At 50.8% G+C, this 15,473-nt stretch overlaps 2 protein-coding genes and 1 long non-coding RNA gene across 6 annotated transcripts in view; 2 read left to right on the plus strand and 1 right to left on the minus strand.

Moving 5' to 3' along the window:
* Window positions 1-44: 44 nt before the first annotated feature.
* FBXL15 (F-box and leucine rich repeat protein 15) lies at window positions 45-2,099 on the plus strand. The gene is made up of 3 exons (XM_035330208.1): window positions 45-246; window positions 892-1,394; window positions 1,750-2,099. Exons 1-3 carry the CDS (start codon window positions 67-69, stop codon window positions 1,937-1,939), a joined length of 873 nt encoding a protein of 290 aa, XP_035186099.1. The 5' UTR covers window positions 45-66; the 3' UTR covers window positions 1,940-2,099.
* Window positions 2,100-2,812: 713 nt separating this feature from the next.
* CUEDC2 (CUE domain containing 2) lies at window positions 2,813-14,343 on the minus strand. 4 transcript variants are annotated; one of them, XM_035330209.1, is made up of 9 exons: window positions 14,269-14,343; window positions 9,765-9,858; window positions 8,782-8,925; window positions 8,395-8,456; window positions 7,074-7,207; window positions 5,862-6,032; window positions 5,453-5,514; window positions 3,843-3,903; window positions 2,813-3,436 (listed from the first exon to the last, which is right to left on the minus strand). In XM_035330209.1, the coding sequence occupies exons 2-9, from the start codon at window positions 9,836-9,838 to the stop codon at window positions 3,290-3,292; spliced, it is 855 nt and encodes a 284-aa protein (XP_035186100.1). In that variant the 5' UTR covers window positions 9,839-9,858; window positions 14,269-14,343; the 3' UTR covers window positions 2,813-3,289. The 4 variants fall into 4 exon arrangements, with proteins under 4 accessions (XP_035186100.1, XP_035186101.1, XP_035186102.1 ...); XM_035330210.1 differs by lacking the exon at window positions 14,269-14,343 and adding an exon at window positions 11,317-11,337 and having other exon boundaries at window positions 9,765-9,862; XM_035330211.1 differs by lacking the exon at window positions 14,269-14,343 and adding an exon at window positions 10,131-10,153.
* A 943-nt stretch (window positions 14,344-15,286) lies between these two features.
* The window catches only part of LOC118169176, a 12,975-nt gene continuing 12,788 nt past the window's right edge, over window positions 15,287-15,473 (plus strand). The window contains exon 1 of the long non-coding RNA XR_004751952.1: window positions 15,287-15,320. This is a non-coding gene — a long non-coding RNA (uncharacterized LOC118169176). The remainder of the gene's footprint in view (window positions 15,321-15,473) is intronic.

The raw sequence follows: 15,473 nt of genomic DNA on the forward strand, positions 1-15,473 counted from the left end.
CGGGCGCGCTCCCGCTGCCGCTCCCGGCGCTGCCGAGCGCTCCCCGCCGCGTCCCGGCCGCCGACCATGAGCGCCGGCCGCGCCGAGGGCGGGCTGCTGGCCCTGCCCTGGGAGGACGTCCTGGTGCCGCACGTCCTCCGCCACCTGCCGCTGCGGCAGCTGCTGAGCCTGCGGAGGGTGAGCAGGGCCTTCCGCGAGCTGGTCCGCCTCTACCTGGCCAACATGCGCCGCTTCGACTCCGCGCAGGTACCGGGGGGCGCGGGGACGGGACGGGCCCCTGGGGAGGGGGCCGGGGCTAGTGGCTGGGGGCCCGGGCTAATGGCCCTGTGTCTGCCTGGCCATATGGGCTCGGGGAGGAGAAGCGGTGATTCAGGGCCCAGAAATGCCGCCCTCCTTAGCAGGAGGCTCCCGGGAGCAGGGAGCCTGCGGGCTCCACCTCGCCATTACGGGGCACTGGCTTGTGAAAGCAGGCTGGTGGTGGTGAGGGTGGCACGGCCTGGTGGTCCTCGCCAGGGGTTGTGCAGTGGGGGGGTCTGGTGGGATGGGGAGAGCGTGTGTGTGTCCTGGGGAGGGCTGCCTAGGGACCGGAAAGGCAGAAGTGTCTTTAAACACCCAGAGTGGTCTGGCACAGAGTTGTTGGAGAGCAGAGGCATGGAGCTCATCGCAAGCTTATAAATGCAGAGACGAGGAAGGGCATGGAGAGCATCTTGTGGCAGTAGTCCTGGAGTGAGGTGCTGTATGGAGGAGAGCTGGGACAGCAGGGCTTGCCCTGGGATTGGGAAAAAGGGCTTTGGTCACCATGGAAAAGAGGAAGGGAGCGGGTCTCTGGGAGCTCGATATCAAGCTCAGCGCGCTCTCAGCAGCCTCGTTATTCCTGAATTCCCCACGCAGATCGGACCTGCCGTCCCCAGAGCCGCTTTCCTTACCTTGCTGAAGGACAACAAGGTGCTGCAGCAGCTGGCGCTCCAGAGCTGCTCCGACTGGCTGACGGACAGGGAGCTGCTGCCGGTCATCGGGCAGAACCACCACCTGCACCACATCCAGCTGAAGGGCTGCGCCCAGCTCAGCTGCCACGCGCTGATGGCCATCTCGCTGAGCTGCCCCAACCTGCGGCGGCTCTCCCTGGCTCACTGCGAGTGGGTGGACAGCCTGTCCCTGCGCAGCCTGGCCGACCACTGCAAGGCGCTGGAGGCTGTGGACCTGACGGCCTGCCGGCAGCTGAAGGACGAGGCCATCTGCTACCTGGTGCAGAAGTGCAGCAGGCTCAAGTCTCTGTCGCTGGCTGTCAATGCCAACGTGGGGGACGTGGCTGTGGAGGAGACTGCCAAGTGCTGCCCCGAGCTGGAGCACCTGGACCTCACCGGGTGTCTGCGAGTCAAGAATGACTCCATCAGGTATTGAGCAATGGGGGGAGCTGGGTGGGGAAGCCAGGTAGGTAGGTAGGGTGGGGGGAAGAGACATGGGGAGGGAAGCCAGATTGCTTCATGCTGAGAGCATGAAGCAATTGGGGGAGAAGCCACTAGCAGGCCATTCAGGAGAGGTGCTGTGTGCTGCTAAAAGCAAATTCCCTGGCATGTCATGGAGATAGGCTGGGGATCTGACCGTGTTGCTTGAGTTTCTCTCAGACTATCGTGGTGCTGTTCCCAAAGGGTGGTGCACGTGTGGCACTGGGAGAAGAGAGGAGGGTGAGTTGGGAATTGTGCTTCCAGGAGTCCTGGCCTGCAACCCTCACGTGCTCTTTTTTGGCAGGGTCCTGGCTGAGTACTGCCCTAAGCTGCGCTCGCTGAAGGTGAAGCACTGCCACAACGTGGCTGAGTCCAGCCTGAGCATCCTCCGAAGCCGTGGAGTAGAGCTGGATGTGGAGCCTCTGCCGCAGACAGCTCTCGTTCTCCTGCAGGACATGGCTGGCTTTGCCCCTTTCATTAACCTCCAGATCTAGGACTGCTGGGGAGGGGGGACCAACACATCACTGGGATCCCCAGAGGATGCCGGAGCCGGGTGCTGCTGAGACGTGCAGAGGGAGAGGTTGGTCCTGCTGGTGAGGCTGGCCGTAGAGGGGCTCACTCTTTTCTCTGGGGCTGTTTAACAGCCACTGCGTGTTTGTGAGTGAGCTCTGTTGGTGCCTCCTACGAAAGTAACTCCCTCTGCAGCGGTGTGGAGAGAGCGAGAGACTTGTGGGAACACCATGGTGCTGAACAGGCCTTGGCTAGACCAGCTAATAGTCAGGATTTATTGTTTTTGTTGTATTTTAAATCTCCAAGTGGCAGCTGTCCAGAGAGCAGGGGAGTTTGATGGGGACTGTGGACTGCTGTCCCCTGGGGTGGGTGTGCAGGGCATGCCAGCAGAGCTGTTGAGACTGAATCAGGCCAGCTGGAGCAGAATGGAGAAAAGCTGCCAGTTCTCCTCTTGGGAGAGGGTGGGCCCCTCTGAGCTCTGGGAGAACAGTGCGAGCCCAGCTCCAGCCTGTTGCCCCAGCTAGCCTGGCACCAAAGGCCTGGTGTGGCACAGCATGGCAATGTGTGTGCAGACCTAGCTCCTTGCCACGGGGCACTGGGTTAGGCAAGTGCAAAGCAGTTGTTTCCCAGGGGAACACGCTCCTAACCGCGATTTCACTAGAGGAAGAGCACCAAACCTAGCTGTGCTCTCACTGAGAGCAATTGGTCATTGCCATTTGTTTCTTCCAGATTCTGAATTACATTTCAGTAGCACCCCAGCCTGCTTCTACATCCTGCTCCATGTTGCGTGGCTGTAGTTTTGACATTCAACAGTGGAGAGAAATGGCAGGGGCCCTGGCCATACTGTGAGCTGGAGCTTGAGTGCTGCAGGTTGTCTTGGCAGGGAGAGCCCAGTTCCTGTCTTTTGCCCCGGGAGGGATTAGAGGCACTGTCTATGAAGCACGTGCAGCTGAATTACACACCAATTCGCATCATTTTTATTGACACTTGCACTCAAAGCAACAGTGCACACAGACTTCTAAAAAGCTTGCTGCAAAACCACAAGCCACATCTTAGATCTAAGAACATCCCATGCAAGGAATAGCAGAGAATGCCCAGGCCCCCGCTAGCTGCTGTGGTGTGCCCCTGGGGGCAGAAGGACAGCTACCCACAGAGAGGCTTGTCCTTGTCAGCTGGGTTAGTTCAGGAAGCTGAAAGCAGTGTCCTGGCTCCCAGGTTAGTTCCAGTTAGTGGTGGGTGGGGTGGAGGAGTCCCCTCTCAAACCTAGCGCCACACGTCCTTCCTCCCACGCCTGGCCAGCGAGGTGGAGGCTGAAGAGCAGGAAGACGTGGCTGTCAGTGGAACTTGTACTTCCTGGCTGGTTTGAGGCTGATGTAAGTTTTCTTCATCTCCTCGCTCTCTGGCTTCTTGATGTCTTTGAACCTCTCTCCCTTTGTACTCACCACCTGGTTATCGATATAGCGGATCAGCTTCTTGGGAGCCTGGAGAGGAAAGACAAACACCAAGTGGATGGCTGCTGGGGAAAGGGAAGGGACAGGTGTACGGATAGTGGTGTTTGGGGGTAGAGGAACTGCAAGACTAGGCTGGGATGAGTTACCTGTCCTTTTTGTTGGGAATCTTGGCTACAGAGGCAAACAAAGCTGTTTGTTGGGGGGGAGGGAGGGGTGGCAGAGGGGGAACCATGCTAGTCAGTGGTAGGTACTGACAGACCCTACAGCGGCTAAACTAACCTTCTCTTTTGTAAACTAACCTTCCTTTTTGCTCTCTAGTGGCTCTGTGAGTGTTCCTGCCTTGAGACTGCCTGGTCTTTGGACTTGTGGCCTGCTTTTTAAACCTTGTAGCCAAAGGCATTCAAACTCTCGGTGAGCTGGAACTGCTCTTTCTCACCTCTTTTGGTGGAGCTGGCCGATGTGTTTTCTGATCTTCTGCACTATCCACCATCATGTATCTGAAACACAAGAAGCATTTGGTGAATGCTGCAATGTGCATTGCCTAGGGCTGTTCTCAACCTACATGTTCCCTGGCTAGTCTGTGGCTGTGCAATGTGTCCTACTTGCCTAGATTGTGGCTAGGAGTGCTTAAGGTTCCCTTTTGGATGAAATGGGCAAGAAGTGTGTCATCGTTCTGGTGAGAATCCAGCAGGATTCTCCTGGAGAAGCATTCTTGGCCCTAAGTGAATGGTATCAAACATTCAGGCTGTTGAGAATGCAGATAGTCCCCGTAAAACGGAGAGGTGCTGAGGTCTGGCATGCTCTGCCATTGGGGTAGCTTTGCTCCTTTTCAGTCTGAGTGATGGCAGCCAAAGGAAATGAGGTAAAATCACAGGGTCAAACTGGCTGCTTCTGCCCTGAAGAGATGGCATGCCCTTCACGCTTTGTAGTACTTGACTAGGAAACAAATTTGAGCTGGAAGCAACTTTGTAAAAGCATCACCTCTTTCCCTATTTAATTGAACCATCAGGGCCTGAGCGTTTGCTTGCTGTACTGCTGAGGTACTGGAGCTGGTGTCATAGGTGGGCAGCGCAGCTGACCATGCCTTCTCCCTCAGTAGTTAGCACAGTTGTTCCCGTGTATCTTCAGCCATGGTGATCTGCTCTCTGTACCTGTGCTTGAATGATGTTTAAAGTACAGGATGTTGCCAAAACAACATTAAAGTGAAGTTCCTAGAAATGTAACTATCAGCTGGTGTTTTGTTTTCTGTTCCCTTGCATTTGACTCTGAAGCAAACCTGCACAGGAGACTGGCAAGGGCAGGGACTGTTACTTCTGTCTGGATGCTATTCTGCCTTGTTTTATCTTCCCTAGACCATCCGTTGTTTGCTCCCTCATTGATAAGGACATAAAGTGGTAGAAGAGATTGATGGATAGACTGGCTGGATAGACACGTGGAAACTGCATGCCCACAGAAGGATACTCATGAAAGCCAAGATCTTTAAGTGGATCGATTAAACCATACTGTGGGTTCTCTATTGAGAATAAAATGCTTTTGGAAATGAATAAAGGTAAACCAATCTAAAGCCACTTTCATTCCCCAGAAGTCTTTAGGGAGCCTTTGGAGTGGTTTCTTTAAATGCATTGAATTCACACCTTCAGCAACTGAGACTTGATCTTCCCAATGTTGCTGTACAGTCTCTTAAAGATATCTTTAGACTTGTTTGGACCGTCTCCAAGGATGGAGGCATGAATGAGCTGCTGTAGTTCTACAAGGCACCATGTGTTACCTGAGCTGCGGCCTGATGTTTGTGCCTTGAACCTTTAACTGGGGCCTCAGCTGACAATGCTGTGATTTACAGTATGCCCGTAGGAGGTTGAAACCTCACACACAGCCAGTGCTGTGACCCAGCCGATGGCACACAAACAGGTTATGTCCAGGGCTCTAAAAGGAACCCCAACCTCTTTTCCCAGCCAAAGGTTATACTTGTGCTTAGATCTTTCAGCTACATGTGAATCAGCTATCTCCTCTATTGTGAGCAGAAGATGGGGTTCTTTGGGTACTTACTTCTGTAAGATAACCTGCTTCAGTTCCTCATGGTTGGGTGCTCTGCGGGGCCGTGCCAGTTCCTGGGAGGAGACAAAGCAGGTGTGTAAGTAGCAGGACACACAGGGTGCGCAGCTGCCCTGCTAGCTCAGCTGAGTCCAGCTGCTGATGCAGTAATCCCAGCCTGCTGGGGAAGCAGGGTGCCTCACACGGCTCCATGGTGCTGGCTGGGTGTGGGCACAGCCTGTACTTGGAGAGCTGAGGGAGGGAGAGGGGGGTGTTTTGGGTGATTTTTCCTGGCTTATCGCTGGGAGCGTGGAAAATTCCTGCAGTCAAAGTTTCCATTTGCAGTAGGCAGCTGGGATACCTGTCTGTATCTGAGCTCTGCACAGCTCTTTGGCTCGGTGCTGCCCAGCTCAGAGTACATTACCTTCACGCTTGCACCTGCTGGGCCAATTTCCACCTTCTCTTCCACAATTAACTGTACTGCCTCCTCCAAGTTCCCCAGGGCCATGGCTAATGCCTTCTCTGCCTGGCTCACAGTACAGGCAGGGAACATCTCCAGTAGCAGCTCTGTGCCATCCTTCAAGTCATCGCCTTCCTAGTTGGAGCGAGAGACAAAGAGCTCTAATTTTGCATTAAGTCAGAAAATACAATTTGCCTTTAGCTGAAGGCTCTCTCATTACAAGGGTGACTGTAAATCCCATTCCTGAAGCTAAAAAGGAATTGTATCTGCAAGGACAAAGCATCCCTTAATCTCTTCCTTACTTCTGCCTTTAAAATAGGATTTCTGTGCCCTCACCTGCGTAGCCCTGCTATTTATCCCCTTAGGAGTGAACTTCCTGGGCACTGTGGTTCAAATGCTTGAACTCCTCCCTTTCTGAGGTTATATGCCCTTTGGTTGGAAAGGGACGACACTCCTAAGCACAGGGACCTGCAGCTACACCAGAAGGAAGCACAGCAGCAGCATTTCCTAGAAGGCTGTGGACAGAGAATGATTGAACTGCCGAGCAGTAAGACACCGGTACTGGAGAAACAGCAAGCACAGCTTTGGGGTAAGGAGGTGAGTGGCCTACTAGGCACTGCAATGCCTGCAGCATGGGGCACGCTGACTGGAGCTGCGGGATCAAGACTGCCGTGCCAATGACTGTGTGGTTCAGCTCAGCATGTACACAGCATGGGTCACTGAGGGTGGGACCGGTGTCTTCAGGACTGACACACAGGTGTGGCCACTAGATACTGCATCACAGCCAGGGAGTGATCAGGCTCAAACTGTCGACTGAGGTGAGTGGAATGGGGTGAAGTGAGGTGGAGCCTGGCTAGTGCTGCAGAGGCATCCTTACTGCACTGCTGTGGGATCTTGGAGAGCCCTGGACAAACTCTCTCTTGCCCTACTACCTCAGGACAGGGAAGGATGAGCCAGAGTGATGGCTCATGCTCTTCTGGCAGCACATAATTTTCTTGTTCCGCTTACTGACGCAGTCTTGCTCAGGCCATACAATGGGGGAGATCACAGGCATCAATGACGCTGTGTCACAGCGTATACTGTGCTTCCCGTCAGAGCCAGAAAATGACTTAGGTGGTGCTGGCAGCCTAGTGCTAGGTGACTCTGTCACCCTGCTCCTCTGGGGCATGGACATACCTGGGCCTCAGCTCCATCTGTTGGAGTGCACAGCCTTTCCCCATTGCAGGCTCCGGCTCCAGGCTCCTGGCCCTTGGTCAGGTCTTCAGAGGGTGCTTCACTCCTGCCTTCCGCAGCCTTTTGGCCAGGTTTTTCTTAAAGACACAGTGGTATCTACTGAGGAACAGCCCCACAGAGGCCAGAGCTCTGTGCTTTCTGTTAGCATTAGATTGCTAGTACATCATCTGCCAAAGTAAATCCCTTCTTAAATGACATGACGGGAAACCACTACTGTTCCTCCTGCCTTCACTGAACTAAGGCCTCACTTTGATTTTAAATTTAGGAATACACAATGGTGGTTCCTGCCTACATGTGCATCCTGTGGTCAGCTTACTCTGATGCATCTCTTTTTACAGGTTCATTCTGTGTCTCTGAAAGGAGAATCGCTTCACTTCTGTTCTATCCTGTCTAAAGCTGGGATGGTGCTCTCCTTCCACACGCAGGCTATATCAGGATCCTCAAAGGGTAGGATGCGGGGCACCAGAGCAGAGCAGTAGGTCTGGCAAGTTCAAGAAAGCAGCAAGCAAGATAAAAGGATTGTCTGTTCTATGCAGTGTAGCCTTCTGGCTTCCAGTAAGACAGCAGTGATGTTGTTAGAGAGGCAAAACCCAACCTGTTTTGTATGGTTTAATACCCAGGCACTTCACCTGTCTGCTCTCTAATGGGAACTGCCTTCGGGGCTGCTTAATGTAGCTATCCAGCTGATCTGTGAACACTGAGGTTAGAAAGTGCTTGCTGTGATAGTCTTCTGCAGTCCTGCATAACACAGGCCATGGAGCACATCGCAGCTGATTTGGCATCTGTGCTAGGGGCTGTGGGTGAATGGGAAGTGAGCTCTGAGTACGCTCGAAGTCTATTCTCTGTTTCATGGTGCACCTGAGATGGGCTGCCCAGCAGTACTATCTGTTATTTGGATGGCTATCAGAGGCAGGCAGAAATCCCACTTTCAGAATTAACCTACAGCAGAATTCCAGCAAACAGCCCTGTATCTGCTATGACTTTCTTTTTACTCTGGATTTCATCTCAACAGAGGTGTTTAGAGTTCTGGTCAAGTGTTTTTCACCCCAGCCTCTTAGTACTCCATATGACTCAAGCCTCCCCTGTGTTTATATCAAAAGCCTGGCTGAGCATTACAAAAGAATTGTCAAACAATTCAGGCTAGCCTATGAGATCCTACATCTTGGAAACAAGATTGTTTTATGCTGTGACATTGCTCAACTCCAAACACTAAGACTGAAAACATGCAGAATACACTTGCTTGTGCTGAAACTGTGTAACTCACCTTTGTTGCGTGCTTCACCAAGCCTTTCTGAGAGAGAGAACATCATTTCACAAACATCCCCACTGCAAGAGACAGAAGCTGCATAATGAGTGCAAGGAATAAAAGCACTAACCTATCCTTCTTGACTACCTCTTTCTATAAAGGCAAGGTTTGATGGGAAGCCCAATAAACAAAACTGGCGTTTAAGACAGCCAAGGACCTAGCCTGCAAACTATACTGGGATTAGCATTTACGTATTCAGGCAATGCTTGTCTTAATCATCGTGGCACAGGTTTGTTACTAACACCTCCCCATCTGGGTACAACAAAAGAATTCATGTCATTGAGCTGGTTGGGTCCAGGCGCCCACTGTGGGGCATGCACATAGAAAGCAGTAGCGGTCACGTACCTGGGGATCTCTGCAAAGCCAGGAATGTAAGCCTCCATCATTTCTATGAAGGTGTCCATGTCAAAGGTCTCCTCAGAGGACTCTGGTGAGCCCAGCTCTTCCAGGACACCCGTGATGTAAGAAAAGAAAACATCATCCATCCCACTGGAGACAGAGAGAACATAGGACATGGAAACAGCATCACCAAGACAGTTTTTTCTCTCTCTTTCCATGCCTACTCCGTCTAACCTTGTGTCTTTCTAATACAGCAGTAGGAGAACCTGTGTGGACTGTATCTTATCTTATGGGCAGGTCCCGCCAGTAAAACCAAGCAGGTGGTTGGTGGTTGAATGGGAAGCATTTATGGATAAATACAGAATAAATACTGTGTGCTGTCCTTTTTCCTACGCAGCACTGAATGAAAGCCACAGCACCTGTCTAGAACTACCCAACACATTTCAAGTGCTCAAACTCTGACTTTTCTGTGTTGACTGCTGTTCTAGGTGATCTCATTATACTTTGTCAAGTTACAATTTCTGTGGGATGCAGCATTCTTTGCTTGCTGCCCCACACTTGTGTTACTGCTGCCACTGGCTGCAGAACCTGCTGCTGTGCTCTAGCCTCAAAGTGGCTGTATCTCTGCGTGCAGGCAGCGTTCAGAACAGGGAGAGCCCTGACATAGTGGTGCGCTGCTCAGAAAGCCCTGTTGGATCACCGTGGGTGAACAGAAATCCATATTCTTATGTATATTATTGGACAAAAATTAATCATCTTGGACATCAAAGAAATGGCATTACTAGATTTCAATGCTGGAAGATGGTTGTTCAAGGATTTATACCAAAGCTTGCGCGAATTATCTGCACCCTGGATTTGACATTAAGGAAATTAATGTCATTAAGGAAAAGCAATACAGCAAAGCTGCAATATTCCACTTGGAGTTCAGCATCATGTGCAGAATTAATACAGAGTTCAAGCTAAAACAATGATATTGGACCTCACCATACCTGAGGTCTGCAGCAGGGATGCGGGACTGGATGAAACATGTCAGTGTGTCTCGAATGATTCTTTCAAGCTCCATGTCTCTGTAAAGCCTTTTCTCTGAAAAAGAGGAAGAAAACTCCATGTAATTTCAAAGGCACGTAGCAGATCAAAATATCACCAAGATCAAAAGGTAAGCGTGGTATAGACAAGTGTGCTCTTCCCATCAGAACAGTTTGTGACCCCTTCCAACACAGCTTGACATCCCTGGGTAACAGCAAAGACATCAGCAAAACCCAGCATTATGAGGATCCACTGGAAATACCAGCCCAAAGTAGCCCAACCTCTTGGGCATCTCCTGCTCATGCTGACAATGTGCAGCTGTACCGTACATTTAAAAAGTCCCTTGCAGGAAGTAAAGCTGGAAATGCAGATGTGCCCAGCTGCAGGACCTCAGAGACACCTCCTGAGCAGGAACGCCGTGCTCTCCAGCGGGGAGGTGGTGGCTTGTGGGTTTGTGTGCTCACTGCAGGAAGGGGTGGACCTTTCATCGGCTAAGAGTATTCTCACTGATGCTTGGACTCGAAAATGAGTGGGAGTGGGAGGAAGGGTTATGTGTCTTGGAGAAAGGAAAACCTTGACTGGATTTCACAGGGAAATACCAAGCAGGGCACAGACAACTAGTCTGCCAGCCAAAATATCAAAGGTCTCCAGGTCAGGCACGGACTGCCAGAGGAATCCTGCCCAAACAGCAGCCTGTTGTGCTCAGTAAATGCGCCATTCTGCAGACAATGCAGCTGCAACAAGGGGCACTTGATAACCCAAAGCTCTCAGGGGAGTTCTAAGAATCACAGAGCTCCCACAGAACTAACAGCAGAGGGGGGCTGCCCGCAGCCCTGCTTCAGCCATCAGTGGTGGGCCTGGACTGACTCTGGTGGAGAAAAGCCATTCCTTAACCATTCCTTCCCACTTGGGTTTACAAAGCTGTGGGGTGGGCCAACTCCTGGTGTAAGCACAGAGTTCCATATGAAGAAGAAAACTACACCTGCATATACAGAAACTGCCATGGTCATAGGCCAAAAAGCTTCCAGGCTGCGGAGGTCATCCCTTCATCTCACGTAGAGCAGGATCTGACCAGGACCGTTTCACACAGACTTAGCAGAGCAGTCCTTGTGGGTTGCTGTTCCCGTGGAAGCAAAAAGTTTTAGCATTTCCTGAGATGAGACTTCCAGAGCTAGCAGGATAGAAACAAACCCACCCCATCATCCCCAGCGCTGCTGATACGGGACCTATAAAGAACCAAAGCACAACAGCATTTTGACAGACCTATCTGCAGTCTCGAGGCCTATTTGAGGTCTGTGCTGCGCTCGGCCACCACTGCAGGTCACCAGAGTACACGTATGCTCTTCTGTTCGTGGCTGGACACAGCACACCCAAGCCAGCTAGACCTGCCTCTGGCTGTCACACTGAGGCTCTAGTGATTTGATATCGAGGGACCAAGCTGTGACACTGTCTTATGCAAAGATGCTCTGTTGGGTACGTGGCATCCCACATTGCACCTCCCTGCATCTCTCCTCACAGCAGCTGGACAAAGTGAGACACTGCTAGAAGAACTCCCAATTTTCACTGTGTTCAGACCTAAACACAAAAGCCAGCTAATTACCTAAACTTTCCTGCAGTGCTGTCAGTACCAACCTTCCCACTGATGCAGTTCCAGTAACTAAAAAAGAAAGCAAACCCTTCTTTACATTTACCTCTCACCTGGGGCAGTAACAATGAGTTATCAGTGCCGTACCACTGTATGACCAACACACAGGTATTAAAATACAGTATGTGCACGAGCGGCTGGGAAAGGCAAGAATACTGTCCTAAGCAGCGTGTTTTTTCCCACCTTTTAAGCTAAATCTCTAAACAGTGGCAACCACCAAGCCCTCTAAACTTGTATTTGAACAAGTACAAGAAAAGTAATTTTCTTTTTACAGAAATGAGAGAGGGAAAATCAACATTTAGCAGTCAAACATTCTTCCTACTGCCACTTCTATCAAGAAAAATGCTTCCTTCTTATTCGGTTTTCACAACTTGGGAGCTGAAGTCTAAAAGGTTTTGTCCATTTCCATGAACAGGCCCATATTCTATAAGAGATACTGCATAGTAACCAATAACATTTCCTGACAACCCAATTACCTGAACAACAGAGCACAATTCACCATGTCAAAGGCACTTTTGTGAGGTCCATAAATTAGCTGCTGGTAATTTATTCTGATCAATAGAACAGGCAAAGTCACTCATCTCCTTAATCAAAGGCAAGTGTCAGACTGGGACAAGAGAAACGGGAAAAAATAATTCAGAAGTGGTATTGTAGAGGTGGCCAGTTACCAGCTGGTCTCGAATCCATTCCCCAGCCCTTGACAACCACGAGAAATACTGGTTTGAAAGGCTTGAGAATATCACGATACTTTGCTGCAGTTACTGTGTTGTATCAAAGCCATTTCCTCGTGTCTATGAGAAGGAAGAAGGCACCAGGTTCTAACTACTGTGTATAAATTCTCTCTGGCATCTCACACAAATCCATTCACTGGCACACTTGAGATTTAAGGTTTACATCCAGGGAAGCCACGCTGCCACAGTTAGCCTGCCTTTGAAGAAAGGAAAATCCTTAAGGACAAAAACAGCCTTACAATGAAGGACAGAAAGAGGCAAGGTGAGCAACTGTTTTTTTCATGGGTCAGTCACCATCCTTTACCTGGGGAACCCATCTCCACTCGTATAAATCCACAGGCACCAACCTTCTGAGAGACAAACACACTTGCATTTGATCATTTATTGCTGGGAGGAGAGATTTTATTCCCTGGTAAATAAACTGTCCTTGCAAAACTTAACTTCCTGGGGATCTGTAACGCACAATGGTCTCGGCCAAACGGGGCTTGTGGAAAGACAAATCCTCAGTGTCCTCTGGCCTTTCAGATTTGAAAGAGGGAGCTGATTAAAAACCTGTGCACAAACATTTTTAAATGGATTCTTCAGGGAAGAAACTGATGGTGCTGCATGTTCCTCTCCACACATATCCAAGTTTAGAATTACATAACTCAGGACCCTAAAGCACCTTATGTAATATACTGTCAAATGCCACATTTTTTTTCCAGTAGTGCAATAGTTAAGGGAGAGATTTACTAGAAAACCTTATCCTTTGCGCAGTTTTGTGGAGGAGTGATTTACAACGCACTGCATGATCTAAAACCCAAAGGCAAGAGAAATTGCTTTCCCGAGAGTACAATTGCACTGAAAAGGTGCTATCATCATTTTAAACTTCCAGCCATAATTGCAGTGTGGATTTTAAGATCACTTCGGAAGTTGTCAGCTGACTCAAATACGTCTATGAAAGTCCTGCTGAATTTCTTGTCATTACAACGTGGGCATGGCTTATCATGCTGCACAGGATCTAACTTGTTTTTTTCTAGTTACGCTATATTCAAGAAAAGTTGGGTTCTTTTTGTACAGTGCACATGAATCTGCCTTTCTTCAGAAAAGGGTGAAAAATCTGAAATGTCTGCGTATGGCTTGATCATTTCTGAAGGCTCTTTCAGCTCAAATTTCTGTAATCATTCTTAAATGGTCAGTGGGATGTGACGGGAATGATTTATAGTGCCTCAGATTTCATATTAACAAGATAGACTTTAGGAGAACAATTTAGAAAAAGGTTTCTGAGCTGAGAGGAACTGCCATTTGGATGTATATCAACTTTTATGAGATCATAAATTTGCCTACCAAAGAGTGGAGGTTGCTGCAAGTGGAAGGAGATGCATGTGGTAGGCCTTGGTTGTACGCCTTCAGAGCAGGCTAGAGAAAATTTAGGTAAAAATAATCAGGCTTTCTGGCTGAGGGATTGACTAAAACACCTTTACAAGGTTCTTTTAGCTCAAGTTCCAGTAATTACTCTTAAGCGAGTAAGTAATGGAACAGGGATGGTTCACTGTGCTCTCTCTGAACACTCGCTATGAGAAGGCACCAGGCACTTCTCATGCAGCTGTGTGCGTGCACGTGCTTGGGAAAGCAGAGACCCCTGGGACACAAGGAGCTCTCGGTACAGCCCGTGGCATACAAACTCACAGAAAATCTCTGGTATGTCCAAGCAAAAGTCGGACCTGCAGGAAAGATGGAGAGCTGTGGCTATATTCCACTGAACTACTTTGCCTCCTGAAACTTTGCTGACTTGAAATAAAACTGTCCAGGCTGCATAACACCTCACAGTTTCAGTGTGTCTGGTTTTTGTTTTTCCTGCTAAAGAAGTCCCCCAAAGGACTTCGGTGGTATGGCTGCCATGGGAAAGCAGGCTGAGGTCACTGAAAATATCAGCACAATTAACAGCTTAATGATATAATGTTAAAATAAGGCTTTTGTTAATAACTTAGTCCCTTCCGCTCAATTACAGTAGTAGAGGATAAGAAAGCCGATGGCTGGAATTCTCCCTCCCCCGAGAGCCGTGTGGGATGGCTGCAGGTCGGTGGCCACAGGCCGGCAGCGGGCCCTTACCTGAGCAGCAGCTGCGCGAGGCCCTCAGCCCTCGGCCGGCGCTCACAAATCGCTCCGGTGCCTGCAGCGCCCACAGCCCATCCTATGGCTGCCTGGGCCAGGCCAGGAACCGGGGAGTCCTTTATGGGAAAGCTCGATTAGTTGACAGCAAAGAAAATATGTTTGTTCTTTGTGTATCGGTGTCCTTATGGTGTTGTTTATGTCACTTGTGGCTGCTTTCCCACATGCAAAGGGTAGTTTTATCCTTCAGAATAACGTACTGTATCCAGTTAGCTCGAATGCAAGAATATTATGCTTGTCAGCCTTGAAATTCGCTGCCACCCTGGAATTTTTTCAACGTTTGTAGTTTCTGTGGCAAGGCTTGCGACGGCCTCCGACCGTCCCCGAGGTATCACGGGACCATCTGTGGCGTCAGGAGAGCCGTGCAGCGTGTTTCTGCCTGCTCTGACAGGACGCAGGTCAGCCAGCGCGGCGTGTCCCTGCTGCCACCCCCGGCTGCTGCTGCCCCCGCCGCCCGCGGCCCCCTCACGGCCCGGGAGCCCCCTCACGGCCCGGCCCCCCCAAGGAGGCCGCAGGGTCCCCGCGGGCCGGCCCCGCGCCCACCCCGCGGCCCCGCCGCTCCCCCCCCCCCCGCCCTGAGGGAGCGCCCGTTGGCGGGCGCGCGGCGCGGCCGTTGGCCGGGTCACCTGATCGCCCCGCGCGCCCCCGCCGCGGCCTCGCTCTCCCCCGCCGCAGGTCCCGCGCGGCGCGCTTGAACGCGTCACGTGGCCGCGGAGGGCGCCGCCGGCCATAGAGGCGGGCGGGCGTAAGGGTAGAGCGGCCGAGTGCTGGCACCGCTCCCCGCGCCGCCATCTTGGTTGAGGGCAGGAGCTGTGAAGGCGGCGATGCGGCTGTGAGGGTGGGGCGCCTTTGCTGCCCGCCGAGTTTTGGGGCGAAAACAGCACGTTTTGAGGTGAAAGCAAGATATTTTGAGGTGAAAACGAGACATTTTGGGGTGAAAACGACATTTTTTGAAAACAAGACGTTTTGTGGTGAAAACAAGACATTTTGAGGTGAAAACTACATTTTGGGGTGAAAATAAGATATTTTGAGGTGAAAACATGACAATTTCAGGTTGAAAGCAAGGCATTTTGTGGTGAAAACGACATGTTGGGGTGAAAATGAGACATTTTTTGATTGAAAGCAAGGCATTTTGTGGTGAAAAC

The sequence above is a fragment of the Oxyura jamaicensis genome, chromosome 6 (assembly GCF_011077185.1).
Source record: "Oxyura jamaicensis isolate SHBP4307 breed ruddy duck chromosome 6, BPBGC_Ojam_1.0, whole genome shotgun sequence".
Classification (NCBI taxonomy): Eukaryota; Metazoa; Chordata; class Aves; order Anseriformes; family Anatidae; genus Oxyura; species Oxyura jamaicensis.

Coding starts and splice junctions, on each gene's coding strand:
- FBXL15 (XM_035330208.1), top strand. CDS start 67: ATGAGCGCCGGCCGCGCCGAGGGCGGGCTGCTGGCCCTGCCCTGGGAG. Junction 247..891: donor GCCGCTTCGACTCCGCGCAG/GTACCGGGGGGC, acceptor TTCCCCACGCAG/ATCGGACCTGCCGTCCCCAG. Junction 1,395..1,749: donor GTCAAGAATGACTCCATCAG/GTATTGAGCAAT, acceptor CTTTTTTGGCAG/GGTCCTGGCTGAGTACTGCC.
- CUEDC2 (XM_035330209.1), bottom strand. CDS start 9,838: ATGGAGCTTGAAAGAATCATTCGAGACACACTGACATGTTTCATCCAG. Junction 7,208..8,394: donor TGGTGAAGCACGCAACAAAG/GTGAGTTACACA, acceptor TGTGTCTTTAAG/AAAAACCTGGCCAAAAGGCT. Junction 3,437..3,842: donor GGCCAGCTCCACCAAAAGAG/GTGAGAAAGAGC, acceptor TTTCCTCTCCAG/GCTCCCAAGAAGCTGATCCG.